General features: G+C 40.1%; 1 protein-coding gene across 8 annotated transcripts in view; it reads left to right on the forward strand.

Annotated features, from left to right (window-relative positions):
* MTUS1 (microtubule associated scaffold protein 1) overlaps positions 1-22906 on the forward strand; it is a 128683-nt gene that overhangs the window by 72783 nt on the left and 32994 nt on the right. For 2 of the 8 annotated variants that reach the window (XM_052779951.1, XM_052779947.1), the window contains one exon: positions 47-91. The exons of 4 other annotated variants lie outside the window; for them this stretch is intronic. In XM_052779951.1, coding sequence (XP_052635911.1) covers positions 47-91 — 45 coding nt within the window. Of the gene's footprint in view, positions 1-46; positions 92-989; positions 1469-21254; positions 21709-22906 lie in introns of those variants that run through there. 2 more of the 8 variants (XM_052779948.1, XM_052779946.1) reach the window with 2 other exon arrangements.

The raw sequence follows: 22906 nt of genomic DNA on the forward strand, positions 1-22906 counted from the left end.
GTGCAGAATCCGTGGAAAAGCACCTAATTTTGTTGTCTCTAAAAAGTTACAGAGGCTGTGGAGGGCAGCTCTTCAAGCAACCCAAAAGAAGGTATGAGCTGTTACTGTCTTGTCTCCTGCATTGGCTGTGAGATACTTGGATGGTCCCTGCTCCTATGGCTGCCTAGGAGGGCAGCTACTGACTGTAGGCAAAGTAGTGAAATGTTTCTCTTTACACAGGAAGGTAGCCAGTGCATGTATTGATAGTCATAGCCATAGGTGAAAAATGTGACATTTTCTAATCTCTGTAAAACAGTTACTCCTCTGTTTTCTAGCTTCTAACTCTTATTTTTCATTTTATTTTTGCTAGTGGTAGCTGAAAGGGACCAAGGTATACGCAAAATTTTGAGCTCATTAAATAGTAAGGAAAATATTTTTTTTAAGATGGCTAATTAAATATGGAGACAGCATCTGTTTTGAAGGAACTCCTGTAATGCTGCTTGTTTGCTACAATGTTTGGGTGCTTTCAAAACCCAGCTGGCAGAGATCTGTTTTAATATGAAATTGATGCCTGCTTTCTTGGTCCTCTTCTGATAAATGGAAGCATCTGCAGTGTTGATCTACCAAGCTAAATAGTATTTCCCTTAAGCAGATCTCAAATACTGAATTCTTAGAGAATAGACATGTTTGTGGATTTGTTGAGTCTTTAAATGTTGACATAATATTTAATGCTAAAAGAAACTCTGGTAGAAAATGTTAGCTGATAAATCTGTTTTGATAAATTCATGTCAATTGAAAGAAACTTTAAAAAAACGCACCCTGAAAGGATTCTTGGAGAGGAGAGCTGAAATATGCTTCCAGGAATATTAAAATAATCTCCCTAACAGTCTCCAAAGAACAATTACATGGTCTGTGACATTGCTGGGTGATATATTCAGCTGGGGAGACCACCCATTTCCTCCTCCTCCTCCTCCCTCCTCATCCTCCTCCTCCCTTTTCTCCTCTTCTAGCTTCCAGCCCACGGAGTCCCACAGCAGATTAAGCATCAACACTGTGATGCAATTCAGAGGCTGTTGGTTTTCCGAATCACTAAGTCGCTTTTATTCTGAGGACAAGCTTTGTTTCCACAACATCTGGTGAGGAGAAGCTGCCAGCAGCATTTACGCTGTGGATATCTGCTTTTACTGATTTTTTTGCTTGTCTGTGCATAAGGAATAAGAGCAAAGGAATGGAGACTTGATTACTTCTTCAAGCCTGTTTTCTTTAGCAAGAATTGCTCGCTTCTGCCAGTGGTGATTTTAAAACATAGTATGTGACAGTTCATGGAGGCTATTTCTTGCTTGTTTATCTTCCAATTGCACTGAAGACATGTTATGGTCCCCGAAATTTTCCTTATCCAATATGCGTGTACGGCTGACTGCAAAGGGGTTGCTCCGAAACATTCGCCTACCTTCTGGCTACAAGAAAAGCACTGTTATATTTCATACAGGTTTGTGGTTTTTTAATACGACGATTAGAGCATGCTTTGAGGGGAATATCTTATTTACTTCAACAGTGGCTTATTTCTAGCAAACAAAAACTGTACTGGGCATAAAAGTTTTTGAATTTCATACAGAAGTCTGACTTTTGAGCAAAGTAGTTTCATATTTTAAGTCTCTGTGTGTGCATGCACCCGTGCTGAGCTGCTTGTTTGGAAGATGGTTATTCTGTTTATGAAATGCAAATTGGAATTTGTTCTTTCCTCCCGCAAGTCCAAAAATAGTATCAGGAAGTCTGTGCTATTAAATATTTATCTAATGATTTTAATGATTATCTGCTGGCAGCGCTGTCTTTTCTATACCTGCGTTTGGGTGCAGGAGGGGAACAGGGAGGGAAGTGGAATGAATACAGGCTGTCACGATGTGGCTTTCTGTCTGTGAGAAATATTTGAGTACTTACATGTATGATAGCAGATACCTACATGTCACGTTAAATACATCTTATTTGCAAGTAGGACAAGCAAACTTTTGTGCTCACTTGTGTTGATACAAACCCAAAAAGTATTAAGTTTTAGAGGCATTCAAGACAAGTGTGTGTGTGTTTAAACCACCACCCCCCTCCCAAATAAAAAACAAACCCCAAAACCAACCAGACAAAACAACTACCACAAAATTCTCAGCTGCATCTGACCTGATTTTCATCTTCAGTGGCAGGTAAAGCAAATAAAGCAAGTATCTGGAATGGGAACAAGATTATGGAAGCTGAGCTTTGTTCCAAGACATACATGTGTTGTTTTGGTGGAGGGTGTCAGTTGTTTGTTGTTTGTTTTAGCTAAGATGCATGACACTTAGAGAAACTGATGGCAGCCTGCATATTATGTAAGTCTTTTTCTCTACTGCACTATTTGTAATTTTCTTGCATTTTACTTAGGGAGGAGCAAGCAGCTACATAAACTAGTTTTGCAGAAGCTCTTTTTCTCAATAATTTCCCCTTCTGTCTTGAACACCACCCTCATTGCTTTTATTTTCTGGAGTTCAGTTCTACCAGTGAGCTTTCCTTCCTGTCCTGGCATTTCACATAGCAGCTTAAACCATTCACCTTGTCATTACTTACCCTTGGCAAAGTAAATCCGGTTTCCAAGTTCCTCCTGAATGATAAATTCAGTTATGAACATAACACAAGCCAACTATCCAGACATAATATAGGCTTCTGTTTGCAGCTTGCTTGCGTGGCTTTAAGCTAGGATTAAAATAATTTGATGCTAAAAATCCTTATGTAAGGGAGTCTTTGTGCATATACCTACATCCTTGATGTTGCTAACAGCATGAAATTTCCACGTAGTGCATATTCCAGGGACAAAAATCCTAAAAGAGAAGGCAGGCGATAATGTTCAATCTTCCAAATGTTCATTAACTGCTACTGAAATTTGTATAATTCTGAAAAACAAAAATAGATGTCAGTGCATGTATAAAGGGAATTTTACAATGATAAGAATCCATTTGTGGTTTTATTTAGTTTGAGTGGATGTGAAAGCAAAACCTGCCTGCAGGATGCCTCTGCTAAATACAGCATGTAAAATAGATTGCTAGCCCTGTGTTCCAGTTAAGCAGCACTTCACTAAATAAGAAGTGCTGAATAGACCTTCCGTGTGTTTTCTCTGTGTGCGCTATGTACAGGCTAATGGTATAGCATTGAAAGCTTAGAGGGGTTTTTGCCTGGTCTCCCCCTTCTGCTTTGCTGTCCTGTGTCTTGTAGGAAGTCAGTGTGTTAGCAGAAAGCTGACCAGTGGTTAGCTACAGCTGAATATACCAAAAAAGTAGGGCATCTGAAAACCAGGTCATATTCTGCAGTAGAGAGTGTAAGTATGTATAGATACACTGTGGTTTTAGAAATGGTGTAATGCATTGAAGCTTGTTAGTGATTATTTCAGGTTCATAAAACTCAGCAACAGTAGATCAGGCAATGACAATGTATATCAGAAGCGTAAAAGGTTCTTTATGTTAAATGCCAGGAGCAGCCATATTTGGTTTTGCAGTGCCAGTATGAGTATCTTTTCTTGTAGGGGTTTGATTGGATTAAAATGACATGTGGCTTCTTTCCGAGGTCACATAAGCAATGAGAAATAGAATATACTAGGGACTGTGTCAACAAATAAGGGAGAGAGTAATTGAAAAAAGGAATTTTACGGTCCGTGTAGGAATGTGAATATGTATGAGTATTATGTAAGCAACATTTGGTTCCAGTTTTGCTGTAGATTACACTTCTAATAAGTATTATCATGGATTTCATCCTTTGCTCCCTTTCACAAAGCATAGACCAGCTGCCTTGTATGACTGTAGAGCAGCCTTGAGATACTTATGGCAATTGTTGAAATGTAGAGTTTTAAAGTAGTCTGGAGCACAGGTCAAGTTGGATTCTTCTGTTAACATGTCCTGGCTTACAGTCTGCGGTGCAATAACTTGGTGAAGTTAGGACATAAGCGCTATTGGGAGGAAGAGGATGGAACTCACTCTTGGGTTTTCATTCTGACTTGAGGATATTTTGCAGCAGCCTGCCGCAGTTTCTTCACGGTAGTTAGTATGGCTTGACATACAGTTCTTTGCACTGGTGTTAAGTTAGTCTAGATTAGTCGTTGCATTTATAGTTAAATGGATCCTTGGGGTGGAGTGCATTTGCATTGCTTACAGCTTGTCCATGTGGAGGTGTCAAATTAACTGGAGTAGTTCAAATACCTTGCAGTGTAAGCATACAGCCTGTTCAGGGGAAACCAAATAAAAGTGGAATTTTTCTAGGAATGGAATAAATCCAGAGGAAATTTGCTGTAAAAGTTGAAGTGTATCTTAAGGTCATTCAGCTTGTTGCCTTGTGTCTAACTTCCATTACTCTGCGCTCTATGCTGCTGCAGGGTCGCCATATCCAGAAGTTTTTTCACCCTTTAAATGCAGGCAGACATCGAAGTGTCATTTTTCTCAGCTACTGGAAGTATAGTACACCTGCATTGTTAGCTGTATATAATGAGTGTCCTCTTCAGCAAAACAAAAATACTGAAATGCTTCAGGAAATACTTTATTTACCTATCCTGTGACTTGTAAAACTTATTTGTAGCAAGTAACTGCAACAAAAATCTCAACACTTCAGAACTGCATAAACACGATAGAGATAGGAGTTAAGTATGAACCAGTGTCTTTCAGTGATGCTTTACCAAAGAGTGACTGAAGTGCTCTTATGTTCTTCAGCATCAATGGTGTGACAGAGTAAATCATCATCTCTGAATGATTCTGTATAAACAGCCAGAGAAAGACATTCTTTTATGAATGATTCAAAATAATCATTTTGAGTTACTTAGGTTTTCTCTTGCATAAAGATAAAATTCTAGACAATGAACTAGTTTTGCAAATGGAGGTCAAAGCTCTTGTGCCTTTTGTTCAGGGTTTTTCAAGGTTTGTATACTGAACTGTACTATTGCTTTTGTGGTAAACTGTTCTGTCTCAAAATGTTTTCATCCAGCCCTTCCTGCTACTTTCTCTCTTCCTCTTCTTCCCCTAAGCAAACTGTACTTAGTACTTTTATCTCTCAGCTGACTTCCATTGCTTACTAAACCTAGTTACTCTCTTATTACCTTGGGAATAAGAGGTGTCTCAGAGGGCAAAGAGTAGCTGATGTCATTATGGCAATACCAATTTTAAAAATTTCCTTTTTGCCTTGCTAGCAACAAGCAAACATCACAGACCTGTTTATTTGAGCAGATTACATCCTTTTCCAATACAACCTTTTCCTTAAATCTTGCTTCAGATCACATTGTGAACTTTGAAATTACTTCTGCACATTGCAAAGCAGTGCTTTTAAAGGAGGATTCTGAAAGCCTCAGGTGTCATGAGTTGCTTAACTGTTCATATGCCTTCCTACCCCCCCCACCCCCTAAAGAATAACTGAAGTACTGATTAATGTCTGACACTACAGTTTAATATAGAACTGTAGAAAGATACCCAACACACTTAACCCTACCAAGTATTCTAAATTTAAAAGTCTGCTGGAGGGATTTGATACAGGACAAGTATGTTAAATATTTGTGTCACCTACCAAGGAAAAATATAGTTCAGCAGTAAAGCCAGCTTATCTATTCTGAGCAAAAGAAGTTGAATAACTGGAAACCATTCATCATGGGGGATTTTGGATTTAATCATGTTCCTGTTAAAGTCAATAAGACTGTTTTGCTTCTGACTTCATCTATTCAAGACCGGGTGCTGAATGACCTGCCTGATGTGCTTGATTTCAATCTTAATATGTCATGGCTTCAGTAGGCATGCAGGTGATAGCTAAATGGAGGTTCTTATTTTCAGGTGGTAGGGCTTTGTGTTTTGGCATTTGTAAGTATAGTTTGTGCTCTATACATGTCTCATCCAATTGATGCGTTTATGGTAGGTATAAAATGCAGATGACTCTAGTTCTTTTCAAAGGAAGCCTGGATAGCAGAAAGGAGCTGTTAAAAAAAAAAAAAAAAAAAGAAAAAAAAACCCAAACCAAACCAAACCCCCAAACCCCCACAAACCAACAAAAACCACACCAAAGAAGTCACAAAACAACTTAGATGTGATGTAAACACTTAAACTCTGCATATATTTAATAAAGCATGAAAATTAATGTAAATAAGGAGCTTTGCTCAAAAAAAAAATCTTTGGAGAAAGAACTGGAGTGCTGTGAAAAGCACATGCATGGCAACTTTTGCATTCTGGCTCCACTGTAGTGAGTGATGTTGGATTTTGTAATTCCTTCACTTAAACAGATAATTGTATGTGAAGGATGCCTCAAGTATTTGTCAACATGAAATAAGTAGAATTGCTGCTTCAAGCTCAACTTCATAGAAGAATAGTTAATTGGAGAGTAAATACAAAAGACCTGGCAAATTATCTTTGCTAATATCATTGCATATTCTAAGTGTGCATTTGTTCCCACTTGATATGTCTAATAGGTGAAAAGGGTCTGGCCGTAATTTCTATTGCTATGAAGTAGGTTGAGGTTTGAAAGTGACCGGCAGCAACATTTACGCTTAAAAATCTAAATAGCTTTTAAATTACTTTGGGGGATTTCCAGTGTGGTAAAACTGGACTTAAACTTTTAAAAGCTGCTTCTACCAGTTTTGCAACTTGTGCAAATGAATCTGTTACCATAGTAGAAATGGCTTGCAGCATTCAGACAAATGAAGCATTACTACCTATTCAGTCCTTTTAATTTGAACTTTCTAAGGCATAAAGCGAGAGTTTTTTTGAGGAAAACGATACCATGAAATTTCAGTGCTAGAATGCAACGTTTTGAGTATTTGCAGCCAATTGGCTTGCTGTTTTATGTTACTCTTTTTTCTTTGTTAGCACAGAAAACTCTGATGTGGGGGGGAGGTGGAAGGCAAAAAAAGTTTCTTGCATCTTCAATTAATCAAATATAATTATATTTTAAGTACTGTGGAGGCAGTACTGAATAGATTGGGACCACACCACTCTCTTTGCAATCAATGGCAAGAAATGTCAATTTCTGTTTATAGATTGGCTGTTAATTTAGTGTCATGCAATGAAGCAGTGTCTCCACTGTTTTTATTACTTAAAAAATTCTAATCCCTGAATGGCATGATGCATAGGAAAAACCTAGGTCCAAAGTTGATAGATCTGATGCCTTTAGGAAAAGTGCTGGTGTTCAAAACAGCTCTTGACTGTTTCACCAAATATCATACCAAAAATGAGCTTATTTGGAAAATATTTGCAGGCAGACCCCATCTCTCTTGCCTTGTCTTCCCCCAGAACAAAATTCAGTGAAGACTGCTTTGGTCAAGCCGGCTATCTTGCTGAGTTCACCTGTACCTGTACCTCTATTTGTTCTTCTCTAGACGTGTCTGCTGTCTGTGGTCCAATGGAGTAGTGTTGTTGTCAGAAACATTTGATTGAATTAAATCTTGTTTTTAAGAGGAGGTTAAGCAATTATTTTTACCATGATAATATGGTCAACTAGTGCTGCCGAATTATTAATTCATGATTTAGATTACAGGTAGTGGTATCACCAGCACCTTCCTAACCATGTCCACCAACAGTGATCTTCCCCATTACCTTTTCCTGGTCATGGAGTACTGTTTCTGTTCTCCATCCTACAGGGAGAAGAAAATAGCATTTGATCGTCTGAAAAATGAATGCATCAGCAGTATAACTTAAATCTTTAAAACTTTTATTAAAAAAAAAAAATCCTATCCAATTTAGCTGTCCGCATAGTCAAATGTAGAAATAACCCACCTTAAATAACCTGGCTTGTATCTGGCTGAGATGTTTCTTTACAGTTGCTATTTATGAACCTTCCAGTGGGATCATCTTTACTACTGTCTAGTGATTGTGGCAAGGGCACTAATTACCCTGGGTCCTGTGTACAACTCCTGGTTAAATTTAATTTTGCTACTCCTTGTCATGGGAGTATGATGCTTATACATTTATAGCAAGTAAAGGTTCTTCCTCAAGATGCTCATATAAACAGTTTGTATGTGACGTTATGGAAATACTTCTAGTTAGGCAGGAAACAGGACAGCTGGGAACATCTGTAGTGGAATTCTTTTCATGAAAGCTCATCCTTTTCTTAAAGAGAACTAGCAACCTTTCAGTAGAAAAGTCAGGAAAGTATTAGTGTTACAAATAGTACTCGTTAATGACTTCACTTCTTTAATACTGTTTTTAGACTCTCAGATATTTCAGTGGCCTTCATTTTTATCTGTGCGTGAATATTGCTAATATCAGAAGCACTGAAATTATTAAAAATGTTATGTTTATACTTATTACAAGGATAGACTTTGTGCTAAGCCTTTTCAAAGATTTGAAGTAATAAAACAGGAATATCAGAAATGCTTCCAGCAGAATGAGTGAGCTTATTTATAAAGCTAGTTGCAAATTATTATACTCTGAATAAAACAGAAGGCTAGAAAACTTTGTTTTTCTTAGCCATAAGCATGGGCCACTTGTTCTATAACCAACATAAAATCAAGGCTCACTTCTTTCCACAAATATTACTGTACAAATTACCACCTGCTTAACCTGCTTATAAAATTGAGATATTTTGCCACTTAAAAAAAAGAAAAAGTCCTAATATGAACTGAGTAGCATAACCCTATTAAACCTATATCCCTGTGTCTTGGGAGGGACCTCTCAGCTAGGAGTTAGGGTCAAGGAAGCGGAGATGCATGTGTAATGTGCAATGAATATTTTTCTTGCTGCATTTGTTGGTGGCATGAGTAGAGGCATTTGCAGTTAGAGATCTTGCGTGGGAGCTAACCTTTCATTGGGGTTTTGGTCTTTGCGGTAAGCTATGGGTATACCCCGGTGAACACTGCAGTTACCTGAGGTAGCAGCTTCTCGAAAAAGTTTCTGTTGTCTTCTTTCCCTCCCTCCCTGCCCACCACTCAGTTAAGCAAAAATGTAAGTCTGCCATCTTCATACTTGTTTGTTAGCTTAAGGACCTTAAGAAGAGACTCAGGGGAACATTAAATGCAAAGAACGATGTGATGAATGTTTTAAACTTCCTCCACAGGAACTGCTTGGCCTCCGCAGCAGGCACAGCAAGCAGTCACTCCTTGAGGGCAGCACTGGTACCTGTCAGGCAGCCTTTGCCAAAGCGATATTTAGTCACGTAGTTTGGTTAGGAGTCATTGGGAAGAGAAGTGCCTTGACTTCCAGGGGTGGTCAGCAAGCAGCGGAAGGACTGTGCACCTCTGAAAGGGTGGGGACGTATTGTATCTTCTGGCTAACAGAAGTGCTGGGTGCTGCCCTGTTCTCTGTTTTGTTTTCAGCTTGGCAAGACGTTTCCACATGGCTCCATTGGGTTGTTCTCAGGCTGTTCCTGAAACAATGGCATGCAATGTTCTAGGCACATCCCTGGGGAGACGTCTTTGCTGCTTAATAACGGGAAAACTGTTTAACATAACAGGAAATACACAAATAGGCCCTTAACTGTGATGTGGTGACTGCCAAGAATTATATAAGTTAATTTTTTTGTGTCTTTTGAAAAGGGGATGCTCCAGTGACGCTTAAAGCTGGTATGTGGTACTTGAGATGCCATAATTTGTCTTGCGCTTTCACCGCGGCAGGGAAGATTGAATTCACATGGATGATTTTGACCAGCAGTAACTGAAGTGGTTCTATTAAGGTGTTGTTTTATTCTGTTGACCAGTAAATTGTGTTTTGCCACTAGGGTAGCTTTAAAGTACTGTTTCAGGGTTAATTTTAGACACATGTTCAACTATGCTGGTATTCCTGAAAACATGCTGTGCTGCTGCCTCCTAAAATACATTTTCCCAAAGTTGTCAGCTTATCTCTGATTTTGGTGGCTGCTTAAATTTTCGTTCATTCTGCAGAGACTTTACTTCATGTTAACTGTGTTGATCTGTGTAATCAAAAGGATGAATAGCACAGGTGCTAAAACTGTAAATTGGAATAGTAATATAGGTAAAAGTAAAAATAACTTTCACTGTGAGAATATTTTTTTAAGTATAACCAACACAGTGGAGGTGGATTTGTGCAAATACCGTTTCTAGTGCCTTAGAAAAACCGTACTGATCTAGAGTAACCCAGATTCTTAACCGAGCTGTGAAACAGTTGTAGAAATAGATAATCCTTTTAGTTACATATTGAAAAAGTTTAATGCAACTTCCCTTACATGATTTTCTAGACATGCCAGGGTAGTCCTCTGCAAGTAAGCTAAATATATGCTCCTGCTGTGTTGTTAATCTTTACCATCACTTCCACACAGTTTTCTCAAAGTAACTGCTTGGTTATTTTTTAGTTATGGGAAAACACCTCATTTGGGACTGAACCTGAACTCATCAAATGAAGTCAGTGTAGCTGGAGGGGGAGCAGCCTACTGGGTTGCTATTTTGGGCTGTGATTAAAACCAATTGAGATATTGGTTGGAACAAGAACATTGGGTGATACCATAGTGAACAACGTTGAAAATGCTACATTAGCATTTTCTACATAGCTCCTAAGAGCTCTAGGACTGATTCTTGAAGGGATTTGGTAAGTTGAACAGTTACTGTAAACTTTATTTTTTCTTATTTCATTTCAAACCTATAAACTTAATCATGCTTATATTGTCACTAATATCACTGATTTTTTTTTTTAATTTTTTTTTTTTAAATCTGTGGGCAAAACTAATGTTCTAGCTTGGTCTGAATTGTTTTATACTCTATTTTATACCCAGAAATCCATGACTTCTCTGAAAGGTGAATCTCTGTAACAAAAGGTGAATTTGGATGTTAGCTATTTATTTTGTAACTTGAAATTGCAAATTGTAGTCATCTGTTTTGGGGAAAATGTTAGAATTGAATGTTTTAGTGACCTTTTGGTAGATAAAGTATGACTATTTTTGATAACATTGCCCTGATGGTAGTGCTTCCTACGTGCTTAGAAGTGCTATGACCTAGCTTTTTAAGGAACAGCATCAGTGAATTTGAGTGTAATCTGGATTTATTTGTTTTTAAATGAATGTAAAGTTTCATAAACACAGGAGGCTGTTCCTGAATACATTCAGAAACAGCTTTGGCACAAAGGCAATAATACAAAATATAACCAAGGCTCTGGAAGCTCTTCAAATTCCCACTGCCTGTCCTACTTTTTCCTTCTATAATATCCTTTAGGCAGCATTTCAGTGCCATGCTTAAGTCCAGTGACATTTGTTACAGTCATATAACATCAGCTCATACTAGTGTGATTGAATAAATAGCTTCTGAGTTCAAACTAAAAGCCACTCTGTCCTCTCCATCTAAGATAGCTGCAGATACTGCACTAGAAATGATGTTGCATATTAATGTGCTAGTCTTGTGGTCAAAATGTATTTTCAGGTCTCTTGCACAGTTGTTTTCAAGGGAAGATTATGGTTCATTGCAAGTTACTGAGCTTTACATAGACTTTTACTCTGCAAGACTTTAAGCAATTCAGAAAAACTAGAAAGAAATATCAGATTCTTGAATCTAACGTTAAACTGAGCTAATAAATGTTCTGGCAGTTAATTAATTGTGTTGGTTATGAAGGAAGAATTGCTATGTTAAATTAGAGGCAGGCGCAATCGATGAAAGGAAATTCAGTGATTCAGTTTAAGTTCCAAATTAGTTTTTTGGTGGTGGTGTTTGGTTTTGGGTTTGGTTTTGGGGTTTTTTTTTTGTTTGTTTGTTTGTTTTTATTTATTACAACAAAGTGGACCTCCATAGTACATAAGCAGAAAGTGGCTTTCAAACTTAAAGGCTTAATTTTATATGCTACAAGAATCTGGTTTGGATTTCTTTGGAGTTCTTCCTACAATTAGCTGTTAAAACCTAGGGTCATTGGAGCCAAATTTGACAAATAAATCCAGAACAAATTTGTGATGCCAAAAATTAAGTCCATTAACTTCTCTTACTTGGATTTGCAAGTAAGGGTGTCTCTCCCAGTTACTTGATATTTATCCCAAGCATACTTGTGGTTCTTGCCAGCTGTTTGGGAAAGCAGCATGTTAAAAAGTAGTTGAAGAAATTGTTAAGCTGTCTACATATCTGACTTCCCAGAACATAGCAGACTACCATGCATAGGTGAGAACGGAAGAGAAAACAACTCTGCTAGCCTGTTAGTATCTGCATGAAACATGTGGCACGTGGAGAGATTATAGCCAGTGATTTAATCGCTTGAAGTCAGATCGCATTTGAGCTGGAAGGAAAGGGATCATGAAAAAATGCAGGGGGGTGTCTTGTGGTGAGACTTGAAACAGTTGAGCAGTCTGACAAAACGCCATTTATGTCTAAATGGTGTTTACCTTGCCTCAACAAGGAGTAATGTAGATGGCTTCTGAAGGTTTCTTCCAGCCCTACGTTTTTGATGCTGAGCATGGTAGTCAACAGAGTGAACTAAAATATTAAGGAAGGAATGAGTTCAACCATTGCAACTCAAATGGCTCCTTCCTTTCTGGCTGTGCATCAGCCCTTCCAACCCTGACAGCATGTGAGACCTGAGTTCTGCAGAAAGGCCAGAAATGGAGAAGGGTGGCATTGACACATGGTGCTGCTCTCTGGTGTTGTGTGAGAGGATTTCCTATGTGCACACACCTGTGTGGGTGTATAGCAGGCTTCCTTCTGTGATGCCACCCCCCCACGCTGCCCCCACTGAGTCTTTTCCCAGGTGTGAAGATATCCCACATCTACATATCTGCCAACAGGGAACTTGGTAGCCCTGAATATATCCAAGAAGGATGTGGAGATAAGAAGAAGGGATCAGGATTTTCACTGGGGAGGCAATTAATAGGGTCTGGCAAGTCATGGTGGGATTCCCTGTCCCAGCTGACTCTGGGGTATGACTGTGTAGACAGAAGCTGCAGAATGAAGGGCAGAAATATGCCATGTTCTGTACTTGTGATGGAGCAGTAGAGGGCACCACACAACACGGAGCAACTTCTTGTACAGGAGGTGGAAAGTGAGAGAAAAGTCAGAGGAGAGGAAACAGGAACAGAAAGGAGGGAGGAACATCAGTCGTTTTCCCTGTGCTTGGTTATTTGGGCAGCTGTGTATTTCAAGGATGACAAAACACAGCTGAACTATAAGAAGGTATGTAGGAGAGGACTGCTTCAGATGTCTGCCTACCCAGAGCAACACCTGAACTGGAAACTTACTTAAATATAAACCCCTTATGTAAACATAATTGCTAGTTTCTGAATATAGCACTTTCTTTTCTTTCCTTCAAAAGCTGGGGAATTGAATGATTTAAGATTGCCTGTGGGGTATATGATGAACTGATTTAGCAAAATTCAAGTATCTAAAGGAAGGGTAATAGATTGAGATATTTCACAAACTTTAACTTGGTCCTTACTGGCCACGGCTGCAGCACACCATAACACATCCTTATGCAATTACTTTCTATCCTGTTGTTGTCTTTGTGCTTAAAAATGGATCACTGTCTGCAGTATGATTTTTAAGATGCATGAAGAGTTGATTCATCAGTGTACATACCTGCAGTCCCCCTCATGTCAAAATATCCTTGCTCTAGGCTTTGCGTTACTAGTATAGTAAATATTTAGAAAATAACAACAAACCTGATCCACTGGTAGTCTAGGTGGTGCATGTTAGAGTTGTCTTCTGTAAATTGCATAGCATTTCAAATTTGTTTTAGTTCTCAGTCATCTCTGAATGTATGGTGGGCTTATTAGTATTTTTATCTTTGTAGTTGATGTGTGGTTCATTTTCGTGCTTGATATGTGCTGGCTAGATGAAAATCTAACTCAATTATAGATGTTACAGGTCCAGTAAACTTGACTAAATATATTGTGAATGCAATATTAAGACAAAATACTTTGTATATTAAGTGTTCAAAACTCAACTACTGCTTCCGTAAGATAGGTCTGTGGTACATAAGGTAAAAGGTGTCATGGGCACAATGCTGAGATTTCAGAGTATTAGTCAGGCTTGCACATGTACTATGCATTTAACAGGCAGACATCTGTCTGGCACGTTAATTACACACTTAATGTTCGAGTCTGGGACTCCTTTAAGTCCTTTCTAAAACATGGCTTGTAAAGATTATCCCTTCCAGTCTTGTAATCTGCTAGAAAATTTGGACATTGCTATTTTGAAATGTTTTTTAGATTCTTTCTTGCTATCATCACTGACTTTGTGCAGCACTACTGGGGTTGACAAAATGTGTGGCCATTTGACATCATCTCACCCGATACTAACTTTGCCATCATCAAGACTGGAAAAGAAACAGCTACTGTTGAAACGACAAGGAAACATGCAACACAAAGACAGTGTAGGGCACAGTTCAGGAGTTCTTGATCACTGGACTTTCCTTCAAAACTTGCTCTTTAAAAAATGCACAGGCTGGTTGATCAGGCAGTTGCAGCAATGACATGAGTTGAGCTAACACTAATCTTTGTGCTTTTATTTTGGAAGCCACCAGCAATTGGAAGGTAATGCCTTTTCTCAGATGTTTGCAAACATCATAATTTAGCTCCTTGCAAAGCTTCAGTATAAGGTTAATGTAGGTTTTAAAAACATAAATTATAATCTTCAGAAATGTAAGGCTAATGCAACATGGAGATTCTGTATGCTTAATCAGTATAGTAACAGATGATACCAAATTACGGGCGAACGAAAATGTGTGTCGTTAACATGCTTCCTAAAGGGGGAAAAATACTGTTCAGGTGATCAGTACTGTATTTGGTGATGTCCTAAAACAATTGTACAAGCTGAAGAGCCATATTCTGTAGGACAGGTGACACGCTAGGGAAACAAAGACACATCAGTGTTAATTATTCGGATGAAGGCATGGTTTTGGTTGAGAAACCCTGAGGCCTTAACAGGTGGTTAATTTTAATAGGCTTATGCACAAAGGGAACCCAGTTCAAAGACTGTCATGTTGGTGAGAGCCTATTGGGGTAGGAACTGGAAAGATGATGTACTGAGGCTTATCTAGGAGCCTTAGTGCAATGTCACACTTGCATTGTTGGTATCTTGCTTGCCTTGGATTCATGGCTGCCTCCAGTGCCTCCTGATTGCAGGGAGGCAGCGGTGGCATGCTCATAACCCAACAGAAAAAGTCCAGACCATCACACTGCAGGGCAGAGGGCTTGCTACACACTGTGGGTTGTTGCTTCAGAGCCTGAAAGAGTATGAAGTATGTGTCAGATTAACCGGCAGGGAGTAGGCTCGCATCTGTCTTCAGAAGAACCCTTGTGCAGAAGTAGTTAAGGACTGCGTGGGGTTGCTAAGCCTTTTGTGGAGATTGTGCAAAAGCTCGCTTAGAAGGTGTGCAGTTGGAAAACTGGCCTTGCTTGCTATCTCTTGGTTTCTTCCCAGTCACCTGTATTTGCAGGTTTCCTCTTCCACCCCTGTTTCTGTGTAAAGTATGCTATAACGAAATGGCACCCTTGGTTCATGCTCTGTTTGTTGTGTCAACAAGCAGGAAGCTAATAAAGAGCTGCATGTGCTGTATTATAGTTTCTAGGTAACAACTTTAGGCTGCAGGACTCTGGCATGGTCCGTAAACATTTGGTTTCTTACCTAATAGTCAGTGTTGTAACGGACAGGGAAGCGTTTGACATGCTAATAGGTTCTGCTTCAGAAGAGACTTGCTCCTACCAGCGTGAAACCCTGTGTGGCCAGTGCTGCAAGATATGTGCGTGTTAAGCATGTGATTAAAGCGTTAAACAGGCATAGAGCTCTCTGAAGTACATAAATACATCTGAGACTTCCCTCTCCTTTTCGCTATTGTGTGTATAAAGAGAATATCCAGTTCTGCGGCTAGAAGTAAGGAGCAAAAAGGGGTGGATTTAAAATGCTGTACTGAGGCTAGAAGCCAGTGCTATAATACTGTAAGTCAACATATGAGTTGGCATGAGAGGACAGACACAGACTTCAGAAACAGTACTTCAGACTGAATGCCTGGAATAATATGTGATGCTTCTGCACTCCCCCTCCAGGCTGTACCAGCATTTAAGGAAAAACATGCTGAAAAACCTCTGTACCCCTGCAAAGAAAGGCAGAGGGTTTTCTGCTGTGTATGTTTTAATCTTGCTGAGTCAGTTTAAGCATCTAGGTCAGGTTTTACCTGCCTGCAGTTAAATTTTGTTCAGTTCCTGGAACCTTTTTAAAAGTCTCTGTGATGGTTACTGTTTATTTTGTTCAGAACGACTTGAAAAGGATTTGATGACAGCTACAATAAGCTGATGTTCCTGGACACAGGCTAGTGGCTGACCCTAAAGAAGGGAAACTCAAGAGGTTACAGTAAGAGTAAAGGAAAGGGAGAGCTGCGGTTCTGCTCTAGAAAGCATTCAGTTGTTGTCTTGGGCTTCAGACTGCATTGATGTGGGGGGAGATGCAAGATGAGAAGTGCTGTGTCTCTTCCCCCAGCTTCTTGAGACAAGACCAGCTGAATAAGTATCTAGAAGAGTTTCTGAAGTACAGTGTCTTCTTCAGAATTTCAGTTGGGCAAATCATTCAGGCACAACACTGAAAAATGAAGTCGCTTTCCTGTGGACTGGTACTGGCTCATGACTGACGTGCTTGACGCATAAACAGAGCAAGTTGGGGCTGCCTGCTCCAGCTTATGCAGACAGGCCTGAGGCAGAGCTTAGAAACAGAACATCGCTTCTTTAGGAGTCTGCGTTTGTACAGTCACCAGCCTGGACTCTGAGAGGCACAGCAGGAAGGTGTGCGTTTGCCACTTGCCAAGCTGGATGCAGGCAAAAATTACAGTTGACCAAGCTGTGGAGTGGCTGGGGGTTTGGAAGGCTTCTATCCAAGTCTAGCCTGTCAAGCCCTCTGCAGACACCGTTAATTTAGTTTTGTGACTGCTTTCCCTGTATATTTGTCTGAATCTGCTTCCTGGGTTTATAGCCCAGAGCCGGAGTTCTGAAAGAATTTAGGGTGGTAATTTACAGGTAGCCAAATTTCCAGGTCCTCTCAAGATAATGTATGTACCGCTGCAGATTAAACCCAACAGTTTCCTTGTTTGTATGGATGTCCTGAAGCCTCCCTCTCTGAAGTACCATAGCTTGTCACGAAGCAAACTTTAAAATCAAAGCTGGGAGATCAAATGGTTGATCGGTCTTTCTGTTGCATTGCTCAAATAGCTTGTATGCATTGCAGCAGGGGGGAAGGTGGCGGGGGAGGGTGGTGGGAGAATTGTAGAGATTTTTTGAGGCTTCAGAACTAGCTGTGTAAAGATAACATACAAGCTGAAGTTATGCACTCGCTTATGGGGCTGCTTCAGATGTGAGAGTGAGATTTGATAACTCCTGCAGGGAAAAACCCCAGAATCAGACCCATGGGTCATGCAGTACTGCATCAATGGGGCTAGCTTGCTTACAGGAGGAAAAGATAAAGCATCTAGAGTAGAGGTCAGCAGTGTAGGTCTGTGTTCTTCAGGCTCTAATAAAAACAGGTAGATTTTCAAGTTTACTTCAGTGTTTATCAGTGTATTTGGAGAAGTTTGATCCAGGTCAAAACTCCACTGAACACAGTTAGCTATAAGTGTTTCATGACTGTTAATATTGTACAGGATACATGTTTTGTAATGCTTTCTATAACTTGGTTCAGTGTGTGTTGTGGGATGTGTTGGCAGCATTTTCTTACCCTTATTTCAGTATTTTAGTTGTAACTTGGCTGATTTCATAAATATGAGTATATATCTAGTTCTTGTCCAAGTGTTCCCTTCTATTATGTGTAGCAAGTAGTGTGTTTGGTAGCCCTCTCTAGTCCTTATTCTCTTTTTTCATTTTTAATTTGGTCTTTCTTGTTAGTTCTCAAACTCTTTGCCAGCCTAACATCAAGAAGTTCAAGGGTGGGATTTTTTTGTGTTTTGGTTTGGGGTTTTTTGTTTGTTTTTTGGGGTTTTTTTTTTGCAGTGGGGGAGTGTGTTCAGTTACCAATTGTAATTGGGTGTAAACCAGACTTTTTGAAAAAGGGAAAAGTCAATATATAGAGGCAACTAGATGCTTCCTCTTTCATGTTTGGGAAGTGAAAGTATCTGGTTGCTGTTTTAAATCTGACCCCAGTCCTAGTTGTACAGACTGGTCAGCTGTACAGAATGTGAAACCACCCTGAAGGTCAAAGTAATGGATTTTTTGTATGATTCACTGTAAGCTTTGTGTAAACTCTTTTGTTTAATATTTCAAACGCGCTGTATTACTTAACACTGTAAAATATAACTGTTACTGTGGTTTAGCGAGTTTCTGTGTTGACTTCAAAACTATGCATGGTGCTTTTCTCAGATGTTTTAACTTCATGGGTTTTATTCTCTTTAATATTAGAGCTATAGAAATAGGGGTGGTTTGTGTTTGCTGGTAGCTAATTGTATAAACAATTTCTGTGTTCATAAAGCAGAAGAAATACTTTAAAAAGCTAACCAACCAAAGAAAAAACCCCAAACATCCCACCCAAATAGACCAGATTTTATTTAAATAGGATTTTTTTTCTTCTAATCATTAATTTGGTCTTGAGAGGAAATCCCTCATCAGTGTTTGATGTTTCATAGACTTCTGTTAGTCTATGAAATCAGGAGGTTTTTCCTCCCAAATGGGAGAAAACATTAAGATACTTGAGATGCATAGAGGGTAGAGACAGCTTAGTTGGAGCAGAAGCTGATGTACAGCAGCAGAAATTGGTATTTCCAAGACGACGAATTCTGGCTTGGGAAGGTTGTGCATTGCTGAAAGCTATTATTCGTGTGTCATTAGCTACCAAGTATTCCTGTTGAGAGATGGGTTGTAAAATTCAAAGTACCAGCAAGCTCTGTAGACTTTTAGTTTGCTTTGTAGTATCTACTTGCAAATTTAATTTAGGTAAGTTTTTGAAGAGTGTCTTCCAGAGTGGAGAAAAGCAAAGGAAACCTGCCTGGAAGCTCTGTGAAGAAGGTGATCTTTAGAAATCACCAAAGAGTCCTTAGTGATCACACCTCTTAGTTTGAGTGAGGAACGTACCAAACACATTGATTACATTCGGGATGGAATTAATGTTTTCATATAGAGCAAAAGACAAGTATCCAAGGAGAGCTTTTCTTCACTGTGTATTTTATTATAGCAGAGAGCAGCTGGCAATTGGGGTGGGTGCACACACATGTAGAAAGGAGGCTGCAATGTTTGGGCTGTCAGGAAGAGTTAGATCTCAGGTGGTTACATCAATGAGCCTGGTGAATACCCTCCCTCTCACAGAGAGACCCATTCTCTACCTTTATCATACCTGAACCAATGGAAATCAATTCAGGTGGACTCTCATTTGCTGCCAGGAAGTGTCTGACAAGGTCTTTGCAAGTGCTTCACCTCCGTTTGTGAGATTTCTAGGAACCACTAAGGCATGCTAAAGGTTAGAAGGAAGTGTTACGCTGCTGAGGTGAATTACTGCAGATGTTGGTCTAGGGTTGCAGAAGTACTGCTAGTGCTCATACCTGGCTCTCTTCACCTACCTAAATTTTTTGTCAAAGGTGTTACCTGGATTCAAACTTCAGATTGTGCTTCTGCAGTCTGTTTTGTGTACTGGTCCTTAGCGGTGACTGTATGTGACTAATAACGTTCAGGAGCTCTTGGGATAGCTATCTAGCTAGAAATGGGGTAAGGGGCTGAGGGAGAAAGAAACTACACCTGTGGCCTGTAGCTGTGCTGGGGAGACCCCATCAGAAAGCCAGTGTCTGGTGTTCTGGGAGGTGATACAGAGGCTTGGAAAAAAGCTCCCCCACTGGCATTGTGTCCACCAGGGTCTGTGATACCACTGCGATAGCAGCATAGTCAGGGGATACCTGCAAGCCATGAGGTGCTCTGTGTGGAGGATGTGTCTCTACCTTCCTGGTCCCATGAGTATGCCTGGATTAGTGTAGGAGGCAAACTGGAAAGTAAGCACTAACCTTTGCAAGCAGGACTCCCCAGATCGGCTCTTTGGCCAGTAGCTCTATGGTGAGTTGGAAATCCTACATCTGTGCATGCATGGACTATTGGCATTCTTTGTAACGCTTCCCAGCCCCAAACAATGCTGATGGGGGTTGCCGTAGTTTTGGATGGATAGCATAGGTCCTCTGCTCTAGGGTGTCTGTGGGATCATCACTGCCTCCACAAGCATCCTGGAGCCATGACAGGGCCAAAGCTGTGGTGTAAAAGCTCTCCTGAGCTCCAGCTTGTGTGATGCTCCGAGTCCTGCTCTGAATCCTGGCTGTTGCGCTGAATACCAGCTTACCTCTTTGAAGGCAGAGACTGATGCCTTCTGTAGACCAAGATCTACATTGTGTTGGGTCATTTTTTCCACACTGAATCCAATGACTGGGTAATTAAATCGCTGTGTAACAAAACAGCTAACAGCCTGGTGTCATTAATCTACCCATTTTTACGTGGAGCCTAGACCTATTCCAAGTTCTGTGCTTTAAAGTAAGAAGCCTTAGACTTTACAGAGAAAAATTAACATTCGGACCTGGTAGCTAAAAGGCTTAGCCTCCTTAACCTGCCAAAAATATGCCATTAGTCAGTTTTCCTGTATTGCTCTGGTAACTGTTTATTGTTTCTGGACTAGAGGGCTTCCTCAGGATCTGGGTTCTTCCAGATTGCTAAAAGAGCATTGCTAGCTGTGGGAATGAGGAGGGCATTCAGTGGGAGTGGGGCAATGTCCAAGGTGCTCACAGATGTACTCCTGAACCCTCGCTGCAAACATTAGCAAAAGGACAGGTGCATAATCACCTTGTTGAATATACAATTGCAATAACTAAGCGCTGTTGAACTGTTTGGCTTTCAGCTCCCACAGGCAATTCAGGCTCCTTTTGAGCTTTTGTGTTGGAAAGGAAGGGCAGCTGCATTCTTGCGGAGTGTTTGGCTGTGTTGCAACAAATCTGGTTACTGATGCCTGGGCATACTTTGATTGATGCACAGATCAAATGACTGTTGGGAGTGGCTTCTGGGGTGACGTCCCATGTACAATGATGTCAGCAAAAGATTTTAAAAAATTCAGGTGTGGCATAATCTGCCAGTTAAACTGATTAGTGCTCTGACTGAACCCTGAGAAGGAGCTCTGGCTCTAGAGCCTTGCTTATTGAACTATTTTATTTAGTGCCTTTGTCTTGTCTTGTACTAGACTTTTACCTAGTACCTTCACTGCAGCACACTGTAAATTGAGGTAGGATACCATGCTGAGGGCTATGTGCTAGCTCTCTTGCTATCCAAGGAAATCTGCTACCAGCTCACAAATGTCCCTGACTGCTTGGAAGCTGTGACACTGGAAGAGGTCCTGCGACTCCTGTGAAATCAGGATGGAGTGCCTCGCTGCTCTGTTGGCAGAAATGAAAGCTAGCCAGGAGGCGATGCAGGCTGGACAGAAGGAACTAAAGCACGATGTGGAAACATCTCAAAAGGAAATCAGAACAGTGTTAGCACTTCAGAGGAGCCAACAACAGGTGAAAGAAGATCTCAAAGCGGAGGTGAAGTCCAGTCACTTGGATATAAGAACTGTGCTTGAGGAAATCCAGCGAGTAAGAGAAGAAATGGAAGCTCGATTAAATACTCAAGCTGATCTGGTCTTACTGATCAAAGAAGCGAGCACTAATTTAACATGTGTAGGCAAGGCTTTCCAGAAAATGGAGGAGAGGCAGAAAGTTTTTACCAGCCTGCATCTTCCGACAAGAGAAAATGTTGAGCAAGGATTTTTTTTTGAAAAATGCTTACACAAGACACACATGGGTTTTGAAAAACCTGTGGAAGTTAACAGTTTGGATGAGGAATGTGAAAAGAAGGTGCTTAGGGGTAAGACAATGGTGACTGCAAAAGTGTGGGGAGAGAAGTGAGGTTGTTCCTACTTGTGCTTGTCAAGTAGTTTGTTTAGGCTATTTGGAATGCTGTTAAGAGATGTAATTTTTTAGAAATTTAATCTCTTGCTTAAAGAAAACAATTTCTAGCTAGTATAGACATTACTACGTAGACCTTCCTAGTACATGATAAGCAAAGGAAGGCTTTGATTTGGCTCTGCAAACCAAAAAGTGGGTGAGAGATGTTTCATCTGGTAATCCAGCAACAGTGCACAAGATAGAGAGGCTCAGGAAACCAACGGTACCAGGCAAGTTCTGAGATAGCCAGCCAAGTACAATGTCAAGTACTGGGCAATACCCCAGCACTTAAACATAACTTTATGGAACACACCCTGATGTACAGACAGTTGTGTATTTCTTGCTTTTGAATGCCTGTTAACTAGGGAAGCTATGTATGGGAATCAGTTTGCTTTATGGAAAAGCTTGGGATGTGTCTAATATTCTCCCCAAAGAACTGGAGTTTGCTGCTGCTGTCCAGGTAGTGACCGTAGAGGGAGTGGGAGGATTTTTGGACCTTTTCCAAAGTCATGGGGTATTCTTTTTGCCAGCAAAATACCGAATCTTCTGGGAATGATTCAGTGATCAAAAGGCTTAGTCTTTGCAAAATCACTGCTTTTTTTTGCCTTTTTTTTCTTTTTTTTTTTTTTTAAACTGATATGAAGAAGGGTAGGACCTTAAATAGTGATTCTGTCCGGTTACGTGCTACATGCGGTACTTGAGAATCTGATTTCTAGTTTTCAGAAATTGAGCATTTCAACTAGATTGGCTGCAGTGTTTTTGAGCCTGTTGGAGAGGAGTCCAGAACCTAACTTAAGCGTGGAAATTGTTCTCCTTTACAAGTCTGACTGTATAAAGGTGGCAAGTAAAAAGGCCAAAGTGAGGAGGACTTGGGCTGGTAACCAATACTGTCTTTAATTTAGAGTCCATCACTGGTGTGTTGTATCAGTAATTAGACTCATGATGCTTTTGTTTTAATGAAAGCATGGCTTTTGTTTTGACATCACAGCATGCCTTCTATACAAATCTGGAAACAATCTGTCATTGCCCAGAGGTACGTAGGCCATAAATAAGCATTGGAGTGTCGCTGGTGTTAATCTGTAGAGGCAGTTCATGCTACAGAGGGTTCATGCTAGCAG

The sequence above is a fragment of the Harpia harpyja genome, chromosome 2 (assembly GCF_026419915.1).
Source record: "Harpia harpyja isolate bHarHar1 chromosome 2, bHarHar1 primary haplotype, whole genome shotgun sequence".
Taxonomy (NCBI): Eukaryota; Metazoa; Chordata; class Aves; order Accipitriformes; family Accipitridae; genus Harpia; species Harpia harpyja.